General features: G+C 38.9%; 2 protein-coding genes across 4 annotated transcripts in view; one reads left to right on the forward strand and one right to left on the reverse strand.

Annotated features, from left to right (window-relative positions):
* LOC116297185 (uncharacterized) overlaps positions 1 to 7,652 on the forward strand; it is a 26,118-nt gene extending 18,466 nt beyond the window's left edge. For 2 of the 3 annotated variants that reach the window (XM_031705360.2, XM_089026792.1), the window contains exons 18-25: positions 100 to 252; positions 945 to 1,013; positions 1,471 to 1,570; positions 2,075 to 2,138; positions 2,211 to 2,302; positions 2,452 to 2,477; positions 2,731 to 2,891; positions 3,014 to 7,652. In XM_031705360.2, the coding sequence (XP_031561220.2) occupies positions 100 to 252; positions 945 to 1,013; positions 1,471 to 1,570; positions 2,075 to 2,138; positions 2,211 to 2,302; positions 2,452 to 2,477; positions 2,731 to 2,891; positions 3,014 to 3,116 (768 nt within the window). In that variant the 3' untranslated portion in view covers positions 3,117 to 7,652. The remainder of the gene's footprint in view (positions 1 to 99; positions 253 to 944; positions 1,014 to 1,470; positions 1,571 to 2,074; positions 2,139 to 2,210; positions 2,303 to 2,451; positions 2,478 to 2,730; positions 2,892 to 3,013) is intronic. The other variant, XM_089026794.1, reaches the window with a different exon arrangement.
* LOC116297184 (uncharacterized) lies at positions 7,610 to 12,795 on the reverse strand. Its single transcript, XM_031705358.1, has 5 exons — positions 12,765 to 12,795; positions 12,482 to 12,622; positions 8,206 to 9,558; positions 7,869 to 8,032; positions 7,610 to 7,624 (listed from the first exon to the last, which is right to left on the reverse strand). The coding sequence occupies exons 1-5, from the start codon at positions 12,793 to 12,795 to the stop codon at positions 7,610 to 7,612; spliced, it is 1,704 nt and encodes a 567-aa protein (XP_031561218.1).
* Positions 12,796 to 21,964: the final 9,169 nt, after the last annotated feature.

The following is a 21,964-nucleotide window of genomic DNA, read 5'->3' on the forward strand; positions in this document are numbered from 1 at the left end:
TGGAAGTGGTTTGTGTATGACGTAATATGGAAGTTCACCACATCTACCAGGTGTGCAATAATATATGATTTATTACTTTTGCTTGTGTTATCGTGCAAGGAACAGGAAGTTCAAGAGACTCCAGTCAAGAAAGGTAGAACTGTGAAACAAGAAGACTCGCCCACTGTGGTACATAGTCCGTCTCTAAGAGAACGTAAACCCATTACGCCAAAAATAATGTTCACTGGTGTCTCCGACAAACAGGCAGAAAAGGTATGTCAATATTTATGTCAGTAAAGTATATCCCAAAATATTTCATATTGCTAAAGCTTCATTTGGTATACAGCTTGTCTTTTACAGTCGTACTCAAAAGCACGCACGGGATCGTACGATTTGCCGTCGCGACAAATAGGGATTTGGTGAACACTCTCGAGAAACACGAAGTTTTCAAAGACACGTGCCTATTGAATTTCAACGACGCTTGGATGGCATCCGACAAAACCTACTTTGTCGCGAAGACTATTCCGAGTTGTTCTATAAGGCGTTCTCACCCTGTCCCTAGAGAGTTAACCGATAATAGAGTCGGGCAGCCATATTGGTGTACCTTAAGAAACTAATGACAATGTTATTGTCAAAGGTACACCAATATGGCGGCTGTGACGTCACGGTGAAAACTCTGTATAGAGTTTTAAGTTGTAACGCATTTCGGGGACCAACTGCTCACAAAAACTGCTAAAATAAAACGTTCTGAATGATTAACCCCCACATGAAACAAGTTGAACTTGTCATAGGGGGAAAGCAAGAAAAATCTTTATAGAATTGCTTTTCGTTTTAGATCCGGAAGTTGTTTTTCCATGCCAGTGACGTCACTCTTAAAAGTCTATTGAGGACGACTGTAATCTCAAACCAAAGGTTTCCCTTCGATGGATATCTTAAAAAAGTAATACGAATGTTTTGTCTTGTAGATAGTAACCAGTCTTGGTGGGATATTGGTTGACTCAGTGTATGAATGCACCCATCTCATCACAGATAAGGTACGTCGCGCTTCATTTTGAAAGTCGAAACATTTGAGTTTTACTCAGGGTCGTTGAAGCGTCGTGTTTACCTTCATCTTGTTCAGCTCCACCCCAAGTCAGAGCCCCAAGTGGCACAAGAGGGTTCTGTAATTATCGTATGTCACGATGGTTACTATACTGCTTTTTCATTCTTCAAATGGTCCTTACTTGGGCGGCAGCCATGTATGAAAACCTTTGTATAATCCATAAATTCATTCTCAATGGGAGGCTACGCGTGGGAAAATCTATTGTTCCAGTTTAAACGTCACAAAAGGTCCATGAGACGAGAAAATAAAGCATATCCATATAAGAGATAGCAAAAGCTAATCTGCCTATCTACTTAATAGTATACTGAATGGCGGCTTGAAAATTTTATTTTATTTTTTTATTAACCATATTATTTTGCTCCTAATGCCTTGGCGTGTTCTTGCTGTAGGTGAGACGTACAGTCAAGTTTCTTTGTGGCGTGGCAAGTGCCCAAATGATCGTACAGCCACAATGGTTAACAGCCTGCAAGAAAGCCAAGTGCTTTATAGGTAAACCACAGGGAGCTCAATTAAAAAAAAATAAAAGATGGAAAAAAAATTGGGGGAAAACTGACTTTAGTTATTTTTTTGTGTTCGAGGTCAAGATAATATCGATGTCTTCCCCAACACAAACAAGTGAAAAAATATAATTTTTCGCCCGCGCTTTTTTTCCTTTATAATTTCGCATCTCGTATCCAGTTCTAGCCTCCTACTCAAAGTAGTGTCGATTGACCAATCACCATAAATCTTCTTTATTTTAGCTTATTTAAGCTTCATGCTGATTGGTCAATTTTTGGAAAATTGCTTGAAAAGTGTTTGGCACAAGTAAGCAGGCGTTCGTGGGAAGGGGAACGAATGTCTAATCGACAAGTATTAACTTCAAATTGCATCAAATGATCCTAATTAGGAATTTACCATTAGATAATTGAAGGGGGTGGGGTTTGCAGGAATTTATGATGTACGATATTTATTTTTCTGTAATAAACCCTGCACGCGTTTCTTTTAATGTCTTAGAACCAGTGCCATTTATTGTGAGCGATGAGGCGGCGGAGAAGCAGTACTCGTTCTCACTTCAACAGTAAGTCACATGAAAAATTACTTGCTAAAGAATATAATTCAATTGTTAATAAATATTTTTGTGTATTGTCAGGTCACTCGAGAGAGCAAAAAAGGGAGGGCTACTTGAAGGATATAAAGTACACATAACCAAGAATGTTAAACCAGACCCTAGTCAGATGAAAGGTATGCTAACAAAAACAATCGGTACAGGTCTATAGACTATCTGATATTTACAGCAGTTTTAAGCATATCTGAGCATGCGCTGTAGACATAGCATGCAGCATAGTTTAGAGACATTTTTTATAACTTGTTATTGATCCTTCTTCATTTAGACATCATCAAGAGTGCTAAAGGAGAGGTATGTTGTATATGACGGAAACCTTCCTTATCCAAAACACCAACAACAGCAAAAACATCAAATATCTTTTAAGAACTATATCACTATCTTCAACAATATGTACACTATGATTATCATCTCTACCGTGTAAAAGAAACAGTTAAAACTACAGCATCTTCAATAGCACCAACATTGTCATTCAATATAATTATATAATTATTGTTGGCATTGATCGACTTGACCGAGGTCAATAATTTAGTTTTCACTTTTCCAGTATCTCCCACGCATGCCCCGTACTATGGAAAACAATATACTAGTGGTTTCCAGTGAGGAAGATCGAGATCTATGTAAGGCTGCATTAGATTGCAGTATTCCTGTGTATTCGTCAGAGCTTTTGCTAACGGGCGTTCTTAGGCAAGAACTAGACCTCGATCAGTATCCTTTTGTGTAGAAAGTTGGACATTTGCTTTCTCTTCTCTTCTCTTCTCTTCTCTTCTCTTCTCTTCTCTTCTCTTCTCTTCTCTTCTCTATTATTTTTCCTTGATTGCTTTTATCAGGAATCGCTTGTTTACTGGTGAAAAGGAAGATAGGAAAAGAAAAGAATCCGAAGATGAAGAAACATCCGTCAAGTCTGCAAGTAGGAAGCGAAGGAAAAGATGACTTTCAAATCAGTAAACGAGGCAAAGGTGGTAGTCTTTTTTTAAATGTAATGGCGATGTTTGGCTCTGAAATGTTTTATTCATGTGGATTTTAAAAATTATAGAGTACTATATAATATATATCGACAATGTAATCACTCGTTTTGAGGTTCCTCCCTGCGGTAAATTCATATCAAGAGCTTAAAGTGATGCAGTGAACAAAACCGTTCAACATGTTGCGTGACATTGCTGGTTTCAAAGCAGCAGAGCGATTGTTATATTTATTATCTTTTGCACAAAGTAGAAGCTTTGAATGCGATAATTTTGTGTGGAATGTTGTACGGTTTCGTTGGCCGCACCTTTATAAGTAAAGTGGAAAGGCGTTGTTGCAGTAAGGTAAGATGGTATGTAACGAACTAGATAATAACCGTATCGAATCGAGTAAAGGGAGATACTCTCTTATTGGAGAGAGAGCTGTGGCCTCCAAGTGGAGGGCCATTAGGAAAGATTTGAAGTTAGAACAAGGCCAAGTTATCTCCCACTTAGGATTAGGTCCCGCTTGCTCGCGGGAGGTGGGCGAGTTCGGCAGCTCTGACTCTTGCTGTTAATATGTATGAAGTGGTACATACAGATGAACCATGCTTTCTTTATATATACCTCATTTACATATATATCAATCTCTAGGGCATCTATTAACATATCCAAATGACTTCGACTAGCATAAAGTGCTTTAGTAATTCATGCACGCATGTAAGACACTGAATACAAAACTTTGCACCACCAATTACAGGAATTGCTTTCTTTTAATGAGACCTAGATTCATCAGCAATTCCTGATTTACAAAGACTGTTGAGATACAGGTATTTTTAAAAAGTTTGGGGAAGGTTTTGTTGCATAGCGAGCCCCGCATTGCACAATGGGTGATGTGAATACACCCTTTTAAAACCACACCCATTCCAGACCACATGTTATTCCCTTGAAAATATAAGATTATCTGTCTGAGTTGTATCCATATTCATCCGTCTTCTCAAGTGCAACCGTTAAACGAAAGAATATTCTAGGGAAATTGCACGTGGTGTGAAATGAAAACACTACGCACTTTTTCGCGGTATATGTCCTTCTGTGCATTATTTACATATGTATGTGATTGTAATACCTTTCAAGCTTGGTATGAAGCAACATGCAGCAAAACCTTAACCAACCTTCTTGGATATAGCTGTATATTAGCGTTTATCGAATACGTAAATTTATATAATGGCGTATATTTGGAGTATCCCACTAGGCATGCACTTGTGTTGTCTTTGTCCACGCATGAGCATTCAAACGAGTGTGTTTACTAAGAAAATACAAGAGACAAGTGGATATTCCATCAACATACAAGAAATAGCTATTATATCCCATAATAGAAACTTTGAGCACATACGTAAATTAAGAGGGAAATACCGTCAAATGTACAACTCCTTTCAGATCTGATTTGCTGCAGTTTTTTCTGGTATAAGTTATATAAATATTTGTTACAATGGTAGTTTAAAATGGTAGTTTTGCTTTTAGTAAATTCATAAGGACGCAAGCAGTTGTACTTGTAGAAGCTGGCTTCAGAAAGTGGTTTACTGCACAAGCAGTATGAAAACGTGTGTTTTCCCTGTCTCTATTTACTGCAATATATGCTGCAAGCTAGAAAATTAGAGAAGTACTATTAAACTTTCACTTATATTTCCATTGCTCCACATTTCAAGAGATCAAGTGCTCTACAAAAACACAGCAGACAGTTTACTTTGCTTTGCTAAACTATTTTTGACCATTTTACAACAGCATTAGCATGTGTGCCACAGGCTCTCTCGCCCCAGTGCGTCTCGTGCGTAGGTTTATATGCGGGATTGAGAACCACTCCTTCTGGTACGCCAGCATATCACTTATCTATTTAACGAATAAAATAGCTTTTATCGTACTCCATTCAGTAATAAAGCACGCAGGAAGTGCCGTAAGCATGCTTCTCACACTTCTTGAGTGCTTACGCATCGCTAGCCTCCTTCGCAGCCGTTCTTAGGGTCGTCACGCAACGTTTCCCTCCCCACAAACGTCTGCTTACTTGAGCCGAACATTCCTTTCCCAAAATTGACCAATCAGCACGAACCTACTAAAAACGAGAAGGTTCATGCTGATTGGTCGATATTTCGCGGAAAACCACAGAACAAATATGGCGTCCTTCGAAGAAGTGTTTCAGAGTGTTTGTAGTGTTCATTGGAAAAAATTTCCTATACATTTGGAATGTTCGCTCTTTTCGGTCTCTTTCTAAAGCAAAAGGTTGTATTTAAAAGTAAAGTTATATAGCACACATAAACTGCGTGACACAACATCCTAAATGGCCCTGTAAATCTTCTGTTGTTCGCGAACTACCGTAGTTAGCGTGTTTTCGAGGCTACGAATCCTGAGAAACCATAAGAGGCGAATGTTTAGCTAAAAGATAGTATGAGCTTATAAAATCAGCAAAAATACGGTTCTAATTTTTAACAAATTCCTATGAATTATATACCAACATGTTCAGGAAAGAACGGGGTTCTGGTTCTGTTTTATTTCAAGGAGAGACGATTTTCTAGCTTGACCCCGGTTATGTCACGCATTTTCTCTTGTAAAATACATCCAATCTACCAACTGGTTATGGTAAATCGCTTATCTATCAAGCCCTGCCACTATGTTTTGATGTTCTGAACATCAGAGAACATCAGAGAACATCTTCTTTGTCGCTAGTTGTCGCCTTTCAAAATAATTCCAAAGCAAATTTTGACAGCACGCGGCATTCATTTCAAGTTGTCGCGAACTTCTAACGCAGGATTTGATTGGCTCTTGATAAGACAATAGGCAATTTTGATTGGCCCATGATGTCGCATCGATAACAATGAGAAAGGAATGTTCGGCTCAAGTAAGCAGACGTTTGTGGGGAGGGAAACGTTGCGTGACGACCCTAAGAACGGCTGCGAAGGAGGCTAACGCATCGCTTGCTAAATGCTTTATTACTGAACGGAGAACGGAAAAAATTGTTTTATTCGTTTTATTATAGGGTTACTAATTTTATTTCGGTATTGAATATTGACGGTATTGACGCAGATGGTGTCAGCACTGTGCTCCGTTCACTAATAAACCACAGTTTTCGACCAATCAGCGCGCGCGTACTATCCTAACTAATATAATAAAACTATATAATAAAATTTAATACGAACACAGCCAAACAGAGCAAGCGTCATATCTCAAATATTGGATGATGATAGTTAATAATATTATTACGAAGCAATGAAAAGTGAATGATAAGTTGTCCAATACACCAGTTTCGCATTCGATGCATACCGCTATTTTTGAAGATCACAGCAGACTCATTTTCACAGGCTTAGCCTCGTTTATAAGTAAGCTATTTAGAGATACCATTAAAAGTCCGTGAGATATCAAAACACTAGTATTATTCAACTTGCACATTCTTTACATTACAGTAATGATAAAAAGGTAAATTTACATTACAGTTGACTTTTGCAAATAATTTGATTTTAAACTAAGCTAAGTCTTCACAAATGAGTATTGAAGAAATAGAAAACGCGCGCGCGTGTTGTGTGCAATTATAAAGCACGTGGGGGCAGAACACACGAGAAGTGTAAGAAGAAGCACGACGCGTAGCGGAATGCTTCTCGACACTTCTCGAGTGTTCTGCCAATCCCCAAGTGCTTTATAACTGCACACAGCACAGCAAGCAAGTTTTTTATTTCTTTTATAAAATACTAATTACAACAACCATTATTTTGGATAGGAATGGCGCACCTGAAAGTGCGCGCGCATACTTAATTTTTGCTATCATAAAGCACGTGCTCTTAACTTATCAGAACATGAGATTTATGACAGTTATTTTATAATATGTCATAAAACGCAGCGGTATTTACCGAATGAGAAAAGTTAGGGACTATTTAACAACATTTAAAACTTTCAAACCAATTTAGGCAATAAATTATGTTATGTAATTCGTATCATCAAAAAGACTTGGACATCATACACTCAACTTTGGAATATCTCTTATTTTACAGGCAGTAGTTAGTAGTGATTCTAGCTACTTCATTTGAAATCTAAAAGCGGTTGTATAGGTGGACGTAATGTTTATGAAAACTGCCATTGTGATGTTAATGTGCCAACCATTTTAATAAGGTTTTGTCACTTTGTTTTGTTGGATTGTGTAATAGATTTTTGGTTGGCAATATAAATAACCATCAAGGGACCGTTCATTTTTTATCAGGGAGGGGCCAGTGGAAATATGGGGGGGCATGTAAAAAAATTCGGCTTATAGAGGGGGGCACATGTAGAAGAATCAATGTCAAAAGGGGGTCATTCAGGTATAGAACATGAGAGGGGGGCCAGCAGATGTCAACAGCAATATAGAGGTGGGCTAGTTTTTCTTGTATGGGCTCTTGCTGGAAATCCACCTCCCACCCCTCCCTTATAAAAAATGAACGGTCCCCAACTCAACCAAAACAAATTTCTTTATCGTACGCCCATCTATTGGAATAAAGTTACCGTAAAGCAGTTCTTGACTGTGATTGTGTTACGTAACATTAACTTCCTAAACATCTTCCTCTTGTTCTTCTTCCTCTTGTTCTTCTTCCTCTTGTTCTTCTTCCTCTTGTTCTTCTTCCTCTTGTTCTTCTTCCTCTTGTTCTTCTTCCTCTTGTTCTTCTTTGTCTTCAAGCTCAATGTCAAATCCCCCAGGGCTCATTCCCAGTTCCGGTTGTTCAACACCAACGTTCATATCTTGGTAATTCTTCAGGTCATTATTACCTTCTATCCCAGAAACGTCACTCCCTGCTTGGTTTATGGTCAGGAAGAGGTACAAACAGCACGAGATAGAACATTGTGGGTTCTTCCTGATGACCTGCACAGTCTGTACTAACGTTACCATATAATTGACTGTGGAACAAAAACATGAAACAAACAGAACAGAATTTAGGAAAGTGGGGATGGCTAATCCCCGACAACTGTTACATCACTGAGAAGCCTCATGTCATGTAACAGCACACTATGTTCGATTCAAGGATCGTACAATAGCGTACAACTAAGAATGCACATTCTATTCTACTAACCAGCCATGATGGCGATGACAGCAACATTAGCAATCATCAGCACCGCTGTTACAAAAGCTTCATCAACGTGGGTATTAACACTTGAAGACAGGCTGTCACTAGGGATCTTCAGTAGCATCCCAACGATCATGTTCACCATGGTAGCCAATAGTGAAGTCAACTGAAGCCAGTGTTCAAAGGTGTCTGTGATTGGCTTGTAGTAAGCAAACAACACGGCATATATTCCTGATATTATGGCTGTTACACCAAGGTATGTACGACTTTCAGCATGAGCCAGTAGAATGACAGACGTCAGGAGAACTTTGCGCACCAGTTCGATGATTTCCCAAAACCACACATTACTGGCGTAGTTCTCGTACACGAATTTCAACCCTTCCACGATACCATCATTCTTTGTATGCACTCTTTCCTCGCGGGAAGCATGCTTTCCTCCTTTGTAGTAATATTTCCAAAGCAGGTAGAAAATGAGCGATGGAAATCCAACAGGATAGAATACAAGGACATAAGAGAAGAGGCTTTTGACCTTGAAAGTCTTGCTTCCACATTCTACAGAGTAGTCAGATTTTAAGTACGACTTGCAGAACTTCTCATCTGTTGAGGTGCAGACCTCCTGGCAAGTCTCGGGGAGAGCCTGAAAAATGTAGCTGCATGTCATGGGGAACGAAATGAATAAGATCAGGAAGACCGTGCGGTAACAACGCTGTTGAAGAAGAGACCTCCTCTTGCTGGGGATTTGTCTGACCCTGATATGATAATATACGATTCCAGCCATTATAGCAACAACATTAAATAGTACTGCAGCAAGCAGTTTGACGTGAACATTAGTCTTGAGGGAGTCTGATATGCAATGAAGTGGAGCTGCTTGTAGAAGATTCATCTGGAAAACCTCTGCATACCTGACCAGCTTGATCATGGCATCAGGCCAATGGACGTACGAGAAACTGGAGATTGTTCCTGAAGTGACTTGGTAGAATCCAATCAGGATCTTAAGTCTGGCTGTCATGATATCAGAGAGAGATCTCCCACTTGACTTGTTCTTTTTGTCTCTTATCAGCAAGACAATCAGACCCACTACAATCACAATGACAAGTATGATCTGGGTTACTATCCAGGGTAGGGTGGGGCACTTGCGGCATATCGATGCGAGCATATAAAAATGTCTACTGCACATTGCACACATGGGACCCTCGTAACCAACAGAACATTCCGAGTCTATACCACCTTTGCAAGCCGATGCAGTAAGACATGCGTAGGCTTTAGGAAGACCTTGAGTATAGTGAGCCAGACTTTTGTTATATGATTGGCTATTGAGTTGTAACTCGGCAGAAAAGTTCAGGTACATGTGTTTGGTTTCTGTAGAATTCCACTTCCAATAGAAACCAGGCAACAGGTTGATGGTCTCGTTTGTACATTTGTATCATCGTGTACATGGAAAACAGGCCTCAAAGCGATGTACACGGTAATGGTCGTCACGGCAAAAACAGGCTCTGAACAAAGCTGGGTGATCATGACGCGTTCCTGGTGAAAAAGAGGTATGAAAAGTTTGAATTAGGGCTCGTTCCCCCAGGTCCATTTTAGATCGATCTAGTTTGGATAGATCCGAAATTGATAAGAATAAATTCAGTTTTCAAGACCGTTCACATTATAAACGATCATAAACGTACACACACACACACACAAAAAACAAGTAGTCGGTTCAGCAGATAAACTTTGCGAAATAGATCTAATTTACTATAATATGATGCACTTTCCGTTTAGTCTTACTAGACTCATTCCAAATGGAAAGGAGTGAGTATAGGTTCAAAGCCCGATTAGCGTCACCATCAAGATTTTTGAGTTTTCTGGTCAGAGCAAGGGGTTAATCATGTCGGTCTAGGGGCCGACTAACCTCTCCCATAGGCTTTGGACGAAATTCCTGATCAGTCTGCAAATCTGCGGATAGCAGTGTCGGGGCTGAAATCTCCGGCGTAGCCGTAAATGTTTCGCGCTGGCATACGAGGTTAAGCACTCGATGATTTCTGTAAGTATGGTCCTTTTTACTGCTAAGGGTTCCTGTGGAACGGCCCGACTTATGAAATGCAAGCCGTTTTTCTTAGTCGCCAAATCTGCAATTGACCACTATGGCGCATGCGTGTTGTTGTCAAAAGCTGAGGTCCACGAATATTTGCCTATTGTCTTGCCGAGCATTTGCCGAGTGATGAACGTATAATTGTTAGTGAGCATTCTATTCTGATTCGTTGAAAGTTATTATTATTATTCAGAACGAGGCAATGCGCAGTCAGCCTATTTCTTGGAAGACGCTGTAGCATCACAGGTAGCCCAAGCTTGGTTCCTGTGGTGTCATATTATAAGAAAGTGAATGGCGATACTTAAAAAACAACTCAATAAAATCGTCAAAATGTGAAATAAAGTAAAGAAATCTTTGCTGATCTTTGAAAAGTAGTACCTCTTTCGTCTTGGGTACTTAGATTTTGGATTTCATGGAGGGGAAAAATGTTAAAATTTAAATGATAACTGATTATGGGGAATTGAAGGACGTCAACTAGCTTCAACTTTATTATTTAAATACGGAAGAACCCCGAGTAAGCGCTACTGCGGGCGTCTAGTTTTTCAATGAATAAAAAAGAAAAAATCCCAAAATCATGTTTCCATAGCAGATAAAGTTTCAAATAGATCAAATTTATTATGATGCATTGTTCCATTGAGTTTTACTAAACGCATCCCACATGGAAAGGAGTGAGTATGCGTTCAAAGTCATCAGAGTCAATCAAGGTTTTTGAGGTTGCTTGTCATAGGGGTTAATCATCTAAGGTCTAGGGGCCGACTGACCTGTCTCTTAGGTTAACGCCGAGTTTCATATATGAACAATAGTTTTACACTATCACGTGCTGGCGCCCATAATATAGCTTGGACCGCCTGTGGTTAGATGGCAGAGCAATAAAATCCCTTTGCTCTCGGGGATTGAATTCTTTTTTATGATTGTATTGTTCATGCCATCAAACCTCTATTGGCTTTCTAGTGCCTATTCGCGTTGGAAGGGTCCATTGACACGCATGTCTATACATATACAAAATAGACACTCAAAATATGCATGTATTTATTGTGTGTTTTCTTCTCAGTATATTTCACCCTAGGGACGGACCATTAGATTATCAAGTGGGAAGAGGGTTTCGTAAATCCCCCAAAATATAGAGCAAGCTGACTACTTCGACAAAACAACCCCCACTCCCCCTCAGTTATCTAATTGTCGATCTCTTTGCGTATTACTGTTCAAAGGAAAACAATTTAAAAGTCTCGCGCACGTCACACTAGCCATATAGATCGACCTGAAATGGATATAAAGACAAACGGACCAAGTATGTACGTGTGAACCCCAATAGTCGTGCCAACTGGCCAAACCAAAACAACTTAATAGGCCCTTTGCAGCTCATTAATCACGTGCTGATTAATTCACTGAGAGCAAATGAATGAATATTTTGATTCCCATGGGTGAAATTTACTGGAGAGCAAACAAACTTTCTACAACCTGTACAACACGTGACCGTTAACTGCAAAGGGCCTATAAGCCTTCTCATAGTTTAAGAATCGATTCCACTGCGCATGAGATTTTATCCCGAATTTCTCACCTTCTTTTGTCTAAACCTTCTTTTGTTCTTAATTAAACAAAAGAAGGTGAGAAATTCGGGATAAAATCGCATGCGCAGTGGAATCGATTCTTAAACTATGAAAAGGCTTATTATACACGTGAATGCTAGCTACGCACATGCAATTGTTGAGCGCTCGACTTTTAAATTGTTTGCTTTTGAAATAGGGATTACTAGTAAAAGTAGTACGCAAAGGGATCGAAAATTATATAATCATGAGGGGAAGTGGTTGTTGCAGGAATTTATGTTGCACTTTTTGTGACAAGCCCTGCACGCATTTATGAATATGTTGGAAAATTCATGGAAGAAAAGCGTAATACGTAATGAGAACGAAGAAGAGAAACGAGCGGAAATAAATCTGCAATTCTAGTCCCTACTAGTTCCCAAACCCTTAGATATTTTGACACCCGGTTTTGGTTATCCTACCTATTTTTTTTTTTTGGACGTTTATAGTTGTTTATAGTGTGAACGCTTTCGAAATCTGGGCTCTGATCGATCACGGATCTATCCAAACTAGATCGATGGACCTAATTTGAACGAACCCTTAATTAATTATTCTTTAAGATTTTGTAATTGGTCGTATAAGGTCAATCAATTAGTGCAACTGAAACACTGGTCGTTGGTACACCTACCGTCTGGACATGTCTGACAGTCAGCTCTTTGTACTCCTGGTGAACTTTGCAGACTGACAAAAGTTCCGTCTGGACACTGTTTACATCCCAAACCATGAGAAAGAATTTCATATTGTGCCTGCTCATCCTGATAGAAACCACCTGGTTTTGAGAATGTAAATATTGAATAAGAATCTCTCGGTTAGATCAGTTTCCGGCGTTCTAAGGATACCTCGGACAAAAAGAAAAAAAGAGAGAGAAAAGATGCTAGCTTTCTATTTTTGTGATTGATTGAAAAACTTACCTGCTGGACATGCCACGCACTGCCCTCCCATTTTAAATGTTCCGTATGGACACGGGTAACAAATCTTGCGATTCATCAAGCGCGGGTAGGTAACATATCCTCTGGCAGAGAAAAAACTTGCCACTGTCGTACAATCGAAATGAACGGTATCCGAAGTAGCCTTTCGTGAGCTGTTGACAAAATAATAACATAAGCTGTTCTCACTGGTTCTTTTACGTCCCTCCTATGTTGGTTAATAATGATGAGTGTGGTCAAGTGGTCATCCGAGCCACTTGAAAGTCTAACCATTTGCAGAAAGGCAGCACTTTCTCCTCAGTTATTTTAAGACCCTGAGTGTTGGTCCGGCCGGGACTCGAACCACGACCTAGCCTCCCGCACTCCGATGCTCAGCCAACTGAGCCAACCGGTAGGCGACTAAAACACCAGACTCAAGTAGGAACATATATTGGTATGATTTTTGAATTTTATTTATTATCATATTTACGCTGTACTGCAGTATTGGCTGGTAACAAAACGAGCAGAGGACTGGAACCGGGTTACTCGAAAAGACCTCATGAAGGCTACATACAAACTAGTAAGAATTGAAAATTTGATCAAATTTGGGCAAATTGAACGAGATTTCACGATATTTTGAAAAGTTTACGAATTACGCTTTACATTATTAGTACCTAACTGGTTTGCACCATCAAACATCAAACAAGTCAGAAGAAAGGCGAAGGTGCTTTTGGTGAGGATGGAGGGGTTGACTGATATATATATATATATATATATAATGATTTTATGACCCCCAGACATATAATACTGATGTTTACTAGAAACTAGTATTTTGCTGGAAAACACTCGATAATTCAGAATCATAACAAAAATGCGCAACCACAGGACACAAAGAATAACACAGGAAACCCAACATGAACTTGGGAAGCCTGTGCGTTACAGTACAACATGCACCATCCGTTTTAACTTCGTATTTTCTAACATCTACATGTCTTTTGCTGGTTTTGCACCCAACAAATGAGGGACTACGTACATTTGAATGTTAGTACGATAAAAGTGAGGATTCGTTGTTGGTGAAAAGTCACCGTATAAGAACATAAATGGAACAATGTAATGCAAGGCAGTGTCCACCACGTTCCTGCAAAAAATGAAATTTCAGTGTTAGTTTCGATTCTTGAGGGAATAGATATAGGACTTTGCTGCTTTTGCTCGCAACTCGCCATCCTCAAACCGATTCCTGTCTACCCACAGTTATACTATCGCTGACCCTATCACGTTTCCTCATTAAAATATGCTAGAATTTGATACATCCGTCACCCCCTGTCATGCCGCATTACAACTGTCCCAACTTATTTTTGCAGTTGCTTCTTACAGGGTATGAAGTCGAGAATTTGTTCGAAATGCTGCAGGTTCGATGACTTCGAGTGGGTTTGAAGAAAGCCACCTGAAATAATGAGAACATTTCGTTTTGTGTCACTCTTGCTTTTAGGGCTTGATCGGGTTGTATCAGTATGAGTAAGGTTATTGTCTTTTATCGTCGTGTAAGGAAACGTTTTGAAACTGTTCAAGTGGTTTTTCAAGAGTCTCCTTTGAGAATGAACTGGGAATAAATAATATTGTTTACTAGTTTTTTTGTTTTGTTTATTCTTCGTTTGCTATTTCCACGCCAGAACACATTTAGTTCAGATTATACACTTTCACATTTCAATAAAGTTAGTCACCAAAAATCTAGAAAGCTGAGATCACTGAGCATCATGGGAAACTTTTCATATCAAAAAAGCATATATATACAAAGCTTTTTTAATACAAATTGCAGCTCGATGATGCTCAGAAGAGGTGAGAGTGTAACCGGTAAAAGATTCGCAAGTCCATGAACAGTTATCAAGCGGTTGAACGTGTAAAATGTATCTACCCATAATCCTTGTCGGCCTCAGCTTTATAGCTTTTCAGGTAACTAGCTTTATTGAAATAAGTGTATATGAGCAAAACGATAGACAGACTATTCGCTTACAAAATACTAAGATTACTTTTGTTTGTCCAGCAAACTACTTTTCACATATACAGGGCATTACTTTGCAATGATAGTAGCCACAGTCTTGGACTGCTTATTTTTTGTTAAGTCAACAAGAATAGCTGCTTGCTATGTCCCCTCTTGTTTGAGTACCATCTTTTCCTAGCCCGCTTTCCTTTGTGTCTTTATCTTGTAGATAAAGAAATGATAATCCATGCATTGACAATAAAGTGTATCCATAGTGTATGATATGGCCTTACAGCGAAAGTAGCTTTCCTAGATTATGAAACGTTAACGTCCTGATTTTTCTTATGAGATTCTTTTGAAGAAGTCTGAAAGGACAAGGAAACAGGGCAAACATCACGTTAGGCACATCAGAGACACATATTATGGAAACCTATAAATTTGAAGCAATCGTCATCTCTCTTCACGATTGGCCAATTGGTCTATTCAATATACCCGCCACTAAACTCTTTGAGCATTAGTTTATTTTATTTTATTTTATTTTTTTCAATATGCCCTCCTTGTTGTCAAAATGATCTTGTATTTCGAGAGCCATAAGTTAGTTAACGAAAGATGTCCATGTTTACATCGTGATTTATCGCGGGGATGTTGGCTATCCTATCGTGCATTGCGCATCGTCACACTTGATGCATTAACGAACGCCGTCCACGTTTACTTCGTGATTTACTTGGATGTAACGAAAAATGCGTTGTCTATGATTATTTTATTTTATTTTGACGTTTCGGTCGAGGTACTGCAACCTTCATCAGTAATGTAGGGTTATGTTAATTAATTACAAGGTTTTAAAATACACTCGAGAAAATTAAATCTTCATTTATTGAATTTCATTGTGGTCTTTTTCGGTGGAAAACGTTCATGGCATCGACTATATTTACGTTCCAATCAAGACATATTAAGAAGTCACATTTCCTCTAGGGGAAGGAAATGAAGAAGAAGGATAAACGTTTGTTTCGAAAATTCAACAGTTTTTGAAAAGTTATAGAATATTGTGCTCTTTTCTAAATAAGCTGACAGAGGCATTTGGGATATCCTCTTCTGATAGTTAGTTAATCGATGCATGGAGAGATTCGTCTACATATGTCCGCTTTGTTTTTTACTTTTCTATATTAAAGTTACTCACATTACTTGAACATCTTTCGTGTAAGTTCCAAAAGCAACATCTTCTATTTCTTCTATCTGGTTTTCAATGAAACCCCTAGAATAAGAAGCATTGTTATATAGCTGGAATGTTTTCCTCTAATGCTTGCACTCTCATTGGTTGATTCGTGGTCACATGACATCTAACGATAACACTGTTTCTCGCCTAACGTTTCTGGGCAGACAACATTGCAAAATCTATGACGTCAGAGGGTAACGGTTTATTGTTACACGCCAATGTTTATATACCGGCAAACTTGGTTGCACGAACAGCACGTGATAGAAGGTGGCGTGACGATTGCACGAACGTATGATTGTTGAAAGCTTCGCTATCTGACTAGCTAACTGTCTAGCTTTGCTGATTTGTCCCGAAAAGAAATTGCTGGCATATTGAAAGAAAAGATTCAAATGAAACGAAATTGGAGACAAAAACTTGTCCACATTCAAAGCCTTCTGCGAAGAAAAATATCCTGATAAAAACAAGAGTTTGCCGCTTGAAATTTCAAAAGAAAACTGCTTGAGTATCTTATATCTTATAAGTGTATCTTATATCAGGATATTTTTGCAATAATAAAAAGCCGGTGGCCTGTTCAGGGATAAGTCATTATTGTAGCATACACTTGCAATATATATTAAAATAATTGCACAAATCTTAACTATTCATCCAGGAAAAACACAAAAAAAATACTGATCTGTTTAGAAGAATTGAAACCGTTTTTCTATGTTGCGCACATGTGGATATAATTTGTTTTTTATTTCAGTTTTTAAGTTCTTGCTCATTTTTTTCTCCTTTAATATTTCCAAATGTTTTTTTCTTTGTCGTGTTATTTCTTACAGAAAAATAAACGCCTTAGGACGCGAAAGAAGTCTGCCGTCTTTGAAACTTGAGAGTCTTTTTTTTACTTCTTCTTCAGGCCTTAAAAACATAAGTATTGAAAGGAGTAGTTAGTCGTTAGCTCACTCAGACTCCTTCGTTGCGACCTTTCTCTAGACTCTGATACAGCCATGTACGTTAGATGGCAGGAACAATAAAATGGGTACCCAAAGCGATCCTTTTCTGAACTCTAATTGGGTATCCAAATCACTAGCGATCTTTCAACTGGACTCTGATTTGCTATCCAGATCACTAGGGATCTTCCCTGGACTCTATTGGGTACCCAGATCACTGGGGATCTTTCCGAGTACTCTAATTGGGTATCCAATTCACTAGGGATCTTTGGCTGGACTCTAATTGGGTATCCAGACCACTAGGGATCCGTCTTTCCTTGTACTCTAATTGGTTATCCAAATCACAAGGGATCTTTGCCTGAACTCTAATTGGGTATCCAGATCACTAGGGATCTTTCCCTGGACTCTAAGTGGGTACCCAGATAACTAGGGATATTTCCCGGTACTCTAATTGGGTTTCCAAATCACTAGGGATCTTTGCCTGGACTCTAATTGGGTATCCAGATCACTAGGGATCTTTGCCTGGACTCTAATTGGGTATCTAGATCACTAGGGATCTTTCCCTGTACTCTAATTGGGTATCCGGATCACTAGGGATCTTTCCCTGGACTCTAATTGGATATCTAGATTACTAGGGATCTTTGCCTGTACTCTAATTGGGTATCCAGATCACTAGGGATCTTTCACTGTACTCTAAGTGGGTACCCAGATCACTAGGGATCTTTCCCTGTACTCTAATTGAGTATCAAAACCACTATGGATCTTTCCCGGTACTCTAATTGGGTATTCAGATCACTAGGGATCTTTGCCTGGACTCTAATTGGGTATCCAATTCACTAGGGATCTTTCCTGGACTCTAATTGGGTACCCAGATCACTAGGGATCTTTCCCTGGACTATAATTGGGTATCTAGATCACTAGGGATCTTTCCCTGGACTCTAATTGGGTATCTAGATCACTAGGGATCTTTCCCTGGACTCTAATTGGGTATCCGGATCACTAGGGATCTTTCCCTGGACTCTAATTGGGTATCCAGATCACTAGGGATCTTTCCCTGGACTCTAATTGGGTATCTAGATCACTAGGGATCTTTCCCTGGACTCTAATTGGGTACCCAGATCACTAGGGATCTTTCCCTGGACTCTAATTGGGTATCCAGATCACTAGGGATCTTTCCCTGGACTCTAATTGGGTATCCAGATCACTAGGGATTAATTGTGTCCTAAACAATGGATAAACACCTCAAGGTTTCATTTTAAGACCAATACTTTTATTTTTAATATGCGTCCAAAATATGTGTTACGGAGCTTGCTGCTTTACTCTTTCAATCACTTATCGGATTGAGAGATGTCTTGCCGATATAGCCCAACGGATGGCTACTTATGAGCTCAAATTGAATGCAGATACAAGCGAACTCTGTACAGGTGTTTCGAATGCCATCTATTACTCCGGGAACTGATGTTATCTAGCCCACTGATCTTATATTAGTGGCAGTAATAGTAATAGTAGTAGTAAAAGAGCTTAGAAGTTATGCATTGCAATGTATGTTAATAGTAGAAGTAAAAATAAATGAATGACCACAGTTACCAGGAGTAAAAATATTCTTGCTTCAGTTTGGCAATCTTGTTTCCTTCCAGAACCCTGAGGTCGATGAAGCAAAGCACGAAGAAATTATGATTATTAAAAACAATTTTTCTAGGGATTCCTTTTTAAAAACAGAAAATTACCATCCAACTTACATTGAAAACGGTTCGTAAAACGCTCCTTTTTCCAAAGATCTTATATTGTTTCTTACTAATTCTCTAAAGAGGTAAAAGGTGAATAAATCGTAAGAATATAACACATGACTAATCACCCACTCCTCACCAAAACCAAAAAATAGAAACACGACACACTTGTTCGTGTTCCATGGTACGTACATTCCTGAACGGCCATACAGTCCCGCGAAAGCTTTTGATTTCACTGTGGTAATGTTATTGCCATGGATTTGCCTGCCAATTAAATGAAGTCACATATTCCGTTAATTTATTTAGATAATCACCTTAGTTATTGCTAGTGATCTTCGTGGACGTCGAGCGGTTGTGATAAAGCGTTATTGAACTATGTAGAAAATGCCTGCTTGCTAGCTTGATGCAGTGGCCGTGGGTTGAGTTTGTGATATATTCCCGGGGGGGAGGGGGGGTACTCCCCTATATTGGCTATACGGGTACGTGCCGCCAAACAGGGTATTGTTTTCAGCAATTCTACTATGGAACAGGGTATATGAAATCACGCTCTCTCCTCTCTGGAACAGGGTATCCATTTTCGAACTACCGGAAAAGGTAATGATTTTCAGCGATCTTGCTCTGGAACAGGGTCAGGGTTCAGGGGGCTCAGCGGCACATCCTTACCCTAAACGGGCAAGAGTACCCACCCCCCCCCCCCCCCCCCGGGGATATATTCTCATGAATTGCATAATATTAATGAACAAAAAATGCATGGTATTTCTATGCTGTCCTATGCTTTACTGTACTTATTATGGTTTTGACGAAAAAGGACGGACAGTGAGTTACATACAGGGTTCTAAGATAATTACTTGATAGAAACCACGGGTCGATAATCTTTAAATGGTTATCATGGAGAACTCTGGGGTAAAATAGATATTACTATCAGTTGTATTGTATTGTATGAATAAATAATGTCATCATAACATATAACATAATAACATATGACTCATTCCTGGAATCAAACCCGTCCCAAAACAGTCGGAAGATATTCCAACATCATCCAGCTTAATATCACTCATACCATGAGTCTGTATCCTTTGATCGCACTATGTAAAGAGAAGAAAGGAGAACTGAGCCAAAGAATGATGGTGATTGTCAAATAACGCCGGACTGCAATTGCTAGAGGGCTTCAGTTTTGATGGAATAAAAAGCTCGAACCAATTCAGCTTTCCAGTTATTTAGACCACGAACTACAAGGGCAAAAATTATTGATTTTTGAATTTGTAATGTAGAGATATTGAAGAACAATTATATTATCAGCGTAAGCATTCAGCCGAAAATGACGAGAGTAGTATTCTTGTCGGCCAAGAAATGTCATTCAAGATTATCCTTTGACTTGTCTAAGACCTAACGTACATCACAGGTTAGGCAAAAAGCTATATGGTTTAGTAAAATAAGGTAGTAGCCGCCAAAGTAATCTATCAATATTGTTACAAAATTATGTTTTGAACAATTTACTGAGAATTTAGAAATGTAGTCAATGGTGTGTTCTCAAATATGAACATTTCAAAACTATAAAGTTTGATTTTGATGACCTCTAATACTTTTCTGAAGGACGTTAAAGGGGCAAAAGATGGTGGAATTAAATTTAAGTGTAGAAGGAAGATATTGAGGAATATTTGATTATGACGTCATTTGATGACGTCAGTTTTTGAATTTGTTTCAAAAAAGAGACGATAAAGAGAAATTAAAATCGTGCTTTAAAATGTTTCGTATATTTTGTAATAGAATAGTTCAACGTAGTTAGATTATTTGTTCTTACAATCATTGCAATTTTCAATTACAGTGTGAATACATTAACCAAGGCCATCCAGACAAATTTCAAATCAAATTAACAAATCACATTTTTAACGCTGATTGACAGATGAATTGATGATTTCTGTTGTTTAGACTGTTTCTTGTTCAATCCTGATCATACACAACTTAAATAATATATTGTGATTGGCTAATTTGGTTGGTGTGGAATGACCCATTATTTAGGGGGGTGGTCGTCCTTCAAAATTTACTTATTTTATTCTTTATTTTATTCGTAGCCCCTGTCTTTTTCCTTCCTTTCTTTTTTCACTGAAGAGACAAGAAGTAAAAAGCGTAAAGCGTATCGTTCATTTTTTACCGACTTTATCAACTGCACCTTGGAAAATAATTTAGGAAAACGGCTTGAACCAGCAGTGAGTACCATAAAGGGCCTTTCACTGCGGTCACAACTCTGTTCTTTGAATAAGATACTGCAGTTACAGATAGGTTATATAGTATGGAAATTGGAGCAAAAAATTCTCCTGGAGGTCTGGCATATCCGCATCGCTGTGAATGGATCTGTATATAATAAACTATATTTAGAGACGTTACGAGAGCTATTTTGAGAGCTATCTTTGCATGATCTATACACTAACTCGAAACTATGTGGTGACCAATTTGAGTAACTTTTGTTCTGGACTGACTATAGCTTCTCTTAGATGTGAAAACGCTTTTATGTTTCCACTTGAACACAAGGCTAATCAGGCCAGAACAATAGTTATTCAAATTTGGCTGCCATTTAGTTTCGAGAATATGTTGTATACATTGTGCACTTAAATCAGTACCGTATGTCCCCCCCCCTCCTACCAAGACCGCTCTGTGTACATACTGTAAGCCAGTACCGTATGTCTTCCCCTTCTACCAAGACCGCTCTGTGTACATACTGTAAGCCAGTACCGTATGTCTTCCCCTTCTACCAAGACCGCTCTGTGTACATACTGTAAGCCAGTACCGTATGTCTTCCCCTTCTACCAAGACCGCTCTGTGTACATCTGCTGTAAGCCAGTACCGTATGTCTTCCCCTTCTACCAAGACCGCTCTGTGTACATGCTGTAAGCCAGTACCGTATGTCTCCCCCTTCTACCAAGACCGCTCTGTGTACATGCTGTAAGCCAGTACCGTATCTTACCAAAACGGCACTACGACATTTCGTACCGTGTATGTGTTTTAAGTCAGTATATACTCTATAATAATATGATAAAATATTGGGAAGGAAATATTTATATTCCATTGTGTCTCACAGAGTTGACGTCATTATATGAATGTTTGTCCAGACATCTGTCAGGTTTGCGTTCGAACAATAAACCTCAACATGTTTATCAAAACACTGGCAACCAGAAGGACAGGAAAAATCTGACCATATGAGAAAAAAAATTAGATCATATTTAAACTCAGTGATAAAAGTTGGAAAAGCATTACTTCTACTAGCAAGCGACTTTGACAAACTCTAGTTAAGACAGTCTGCCAATCAGAGCAAGATTCTTCGTTCTGGACCCAAGCGTGTTTACACGATGATAAATAATAAT

This window comes from Actinia tenebrosa, unplaced genomic scaffold (genome assembly GCF_029948245.1).
Source record: "Actinia tenebrosa isolate PJP-AT-01 unplaced genomic scaffold, QUT_ActTen_1.0 PGA_scaffold10__47_contigs__length_13832649, whole genome shotgun sequence".
NCBI lineage: Eukaryota > Metazoa > Cnidaria > Anthozoa > Actiniaria > Actiniidae > Actinia > Actinia tenebrosa.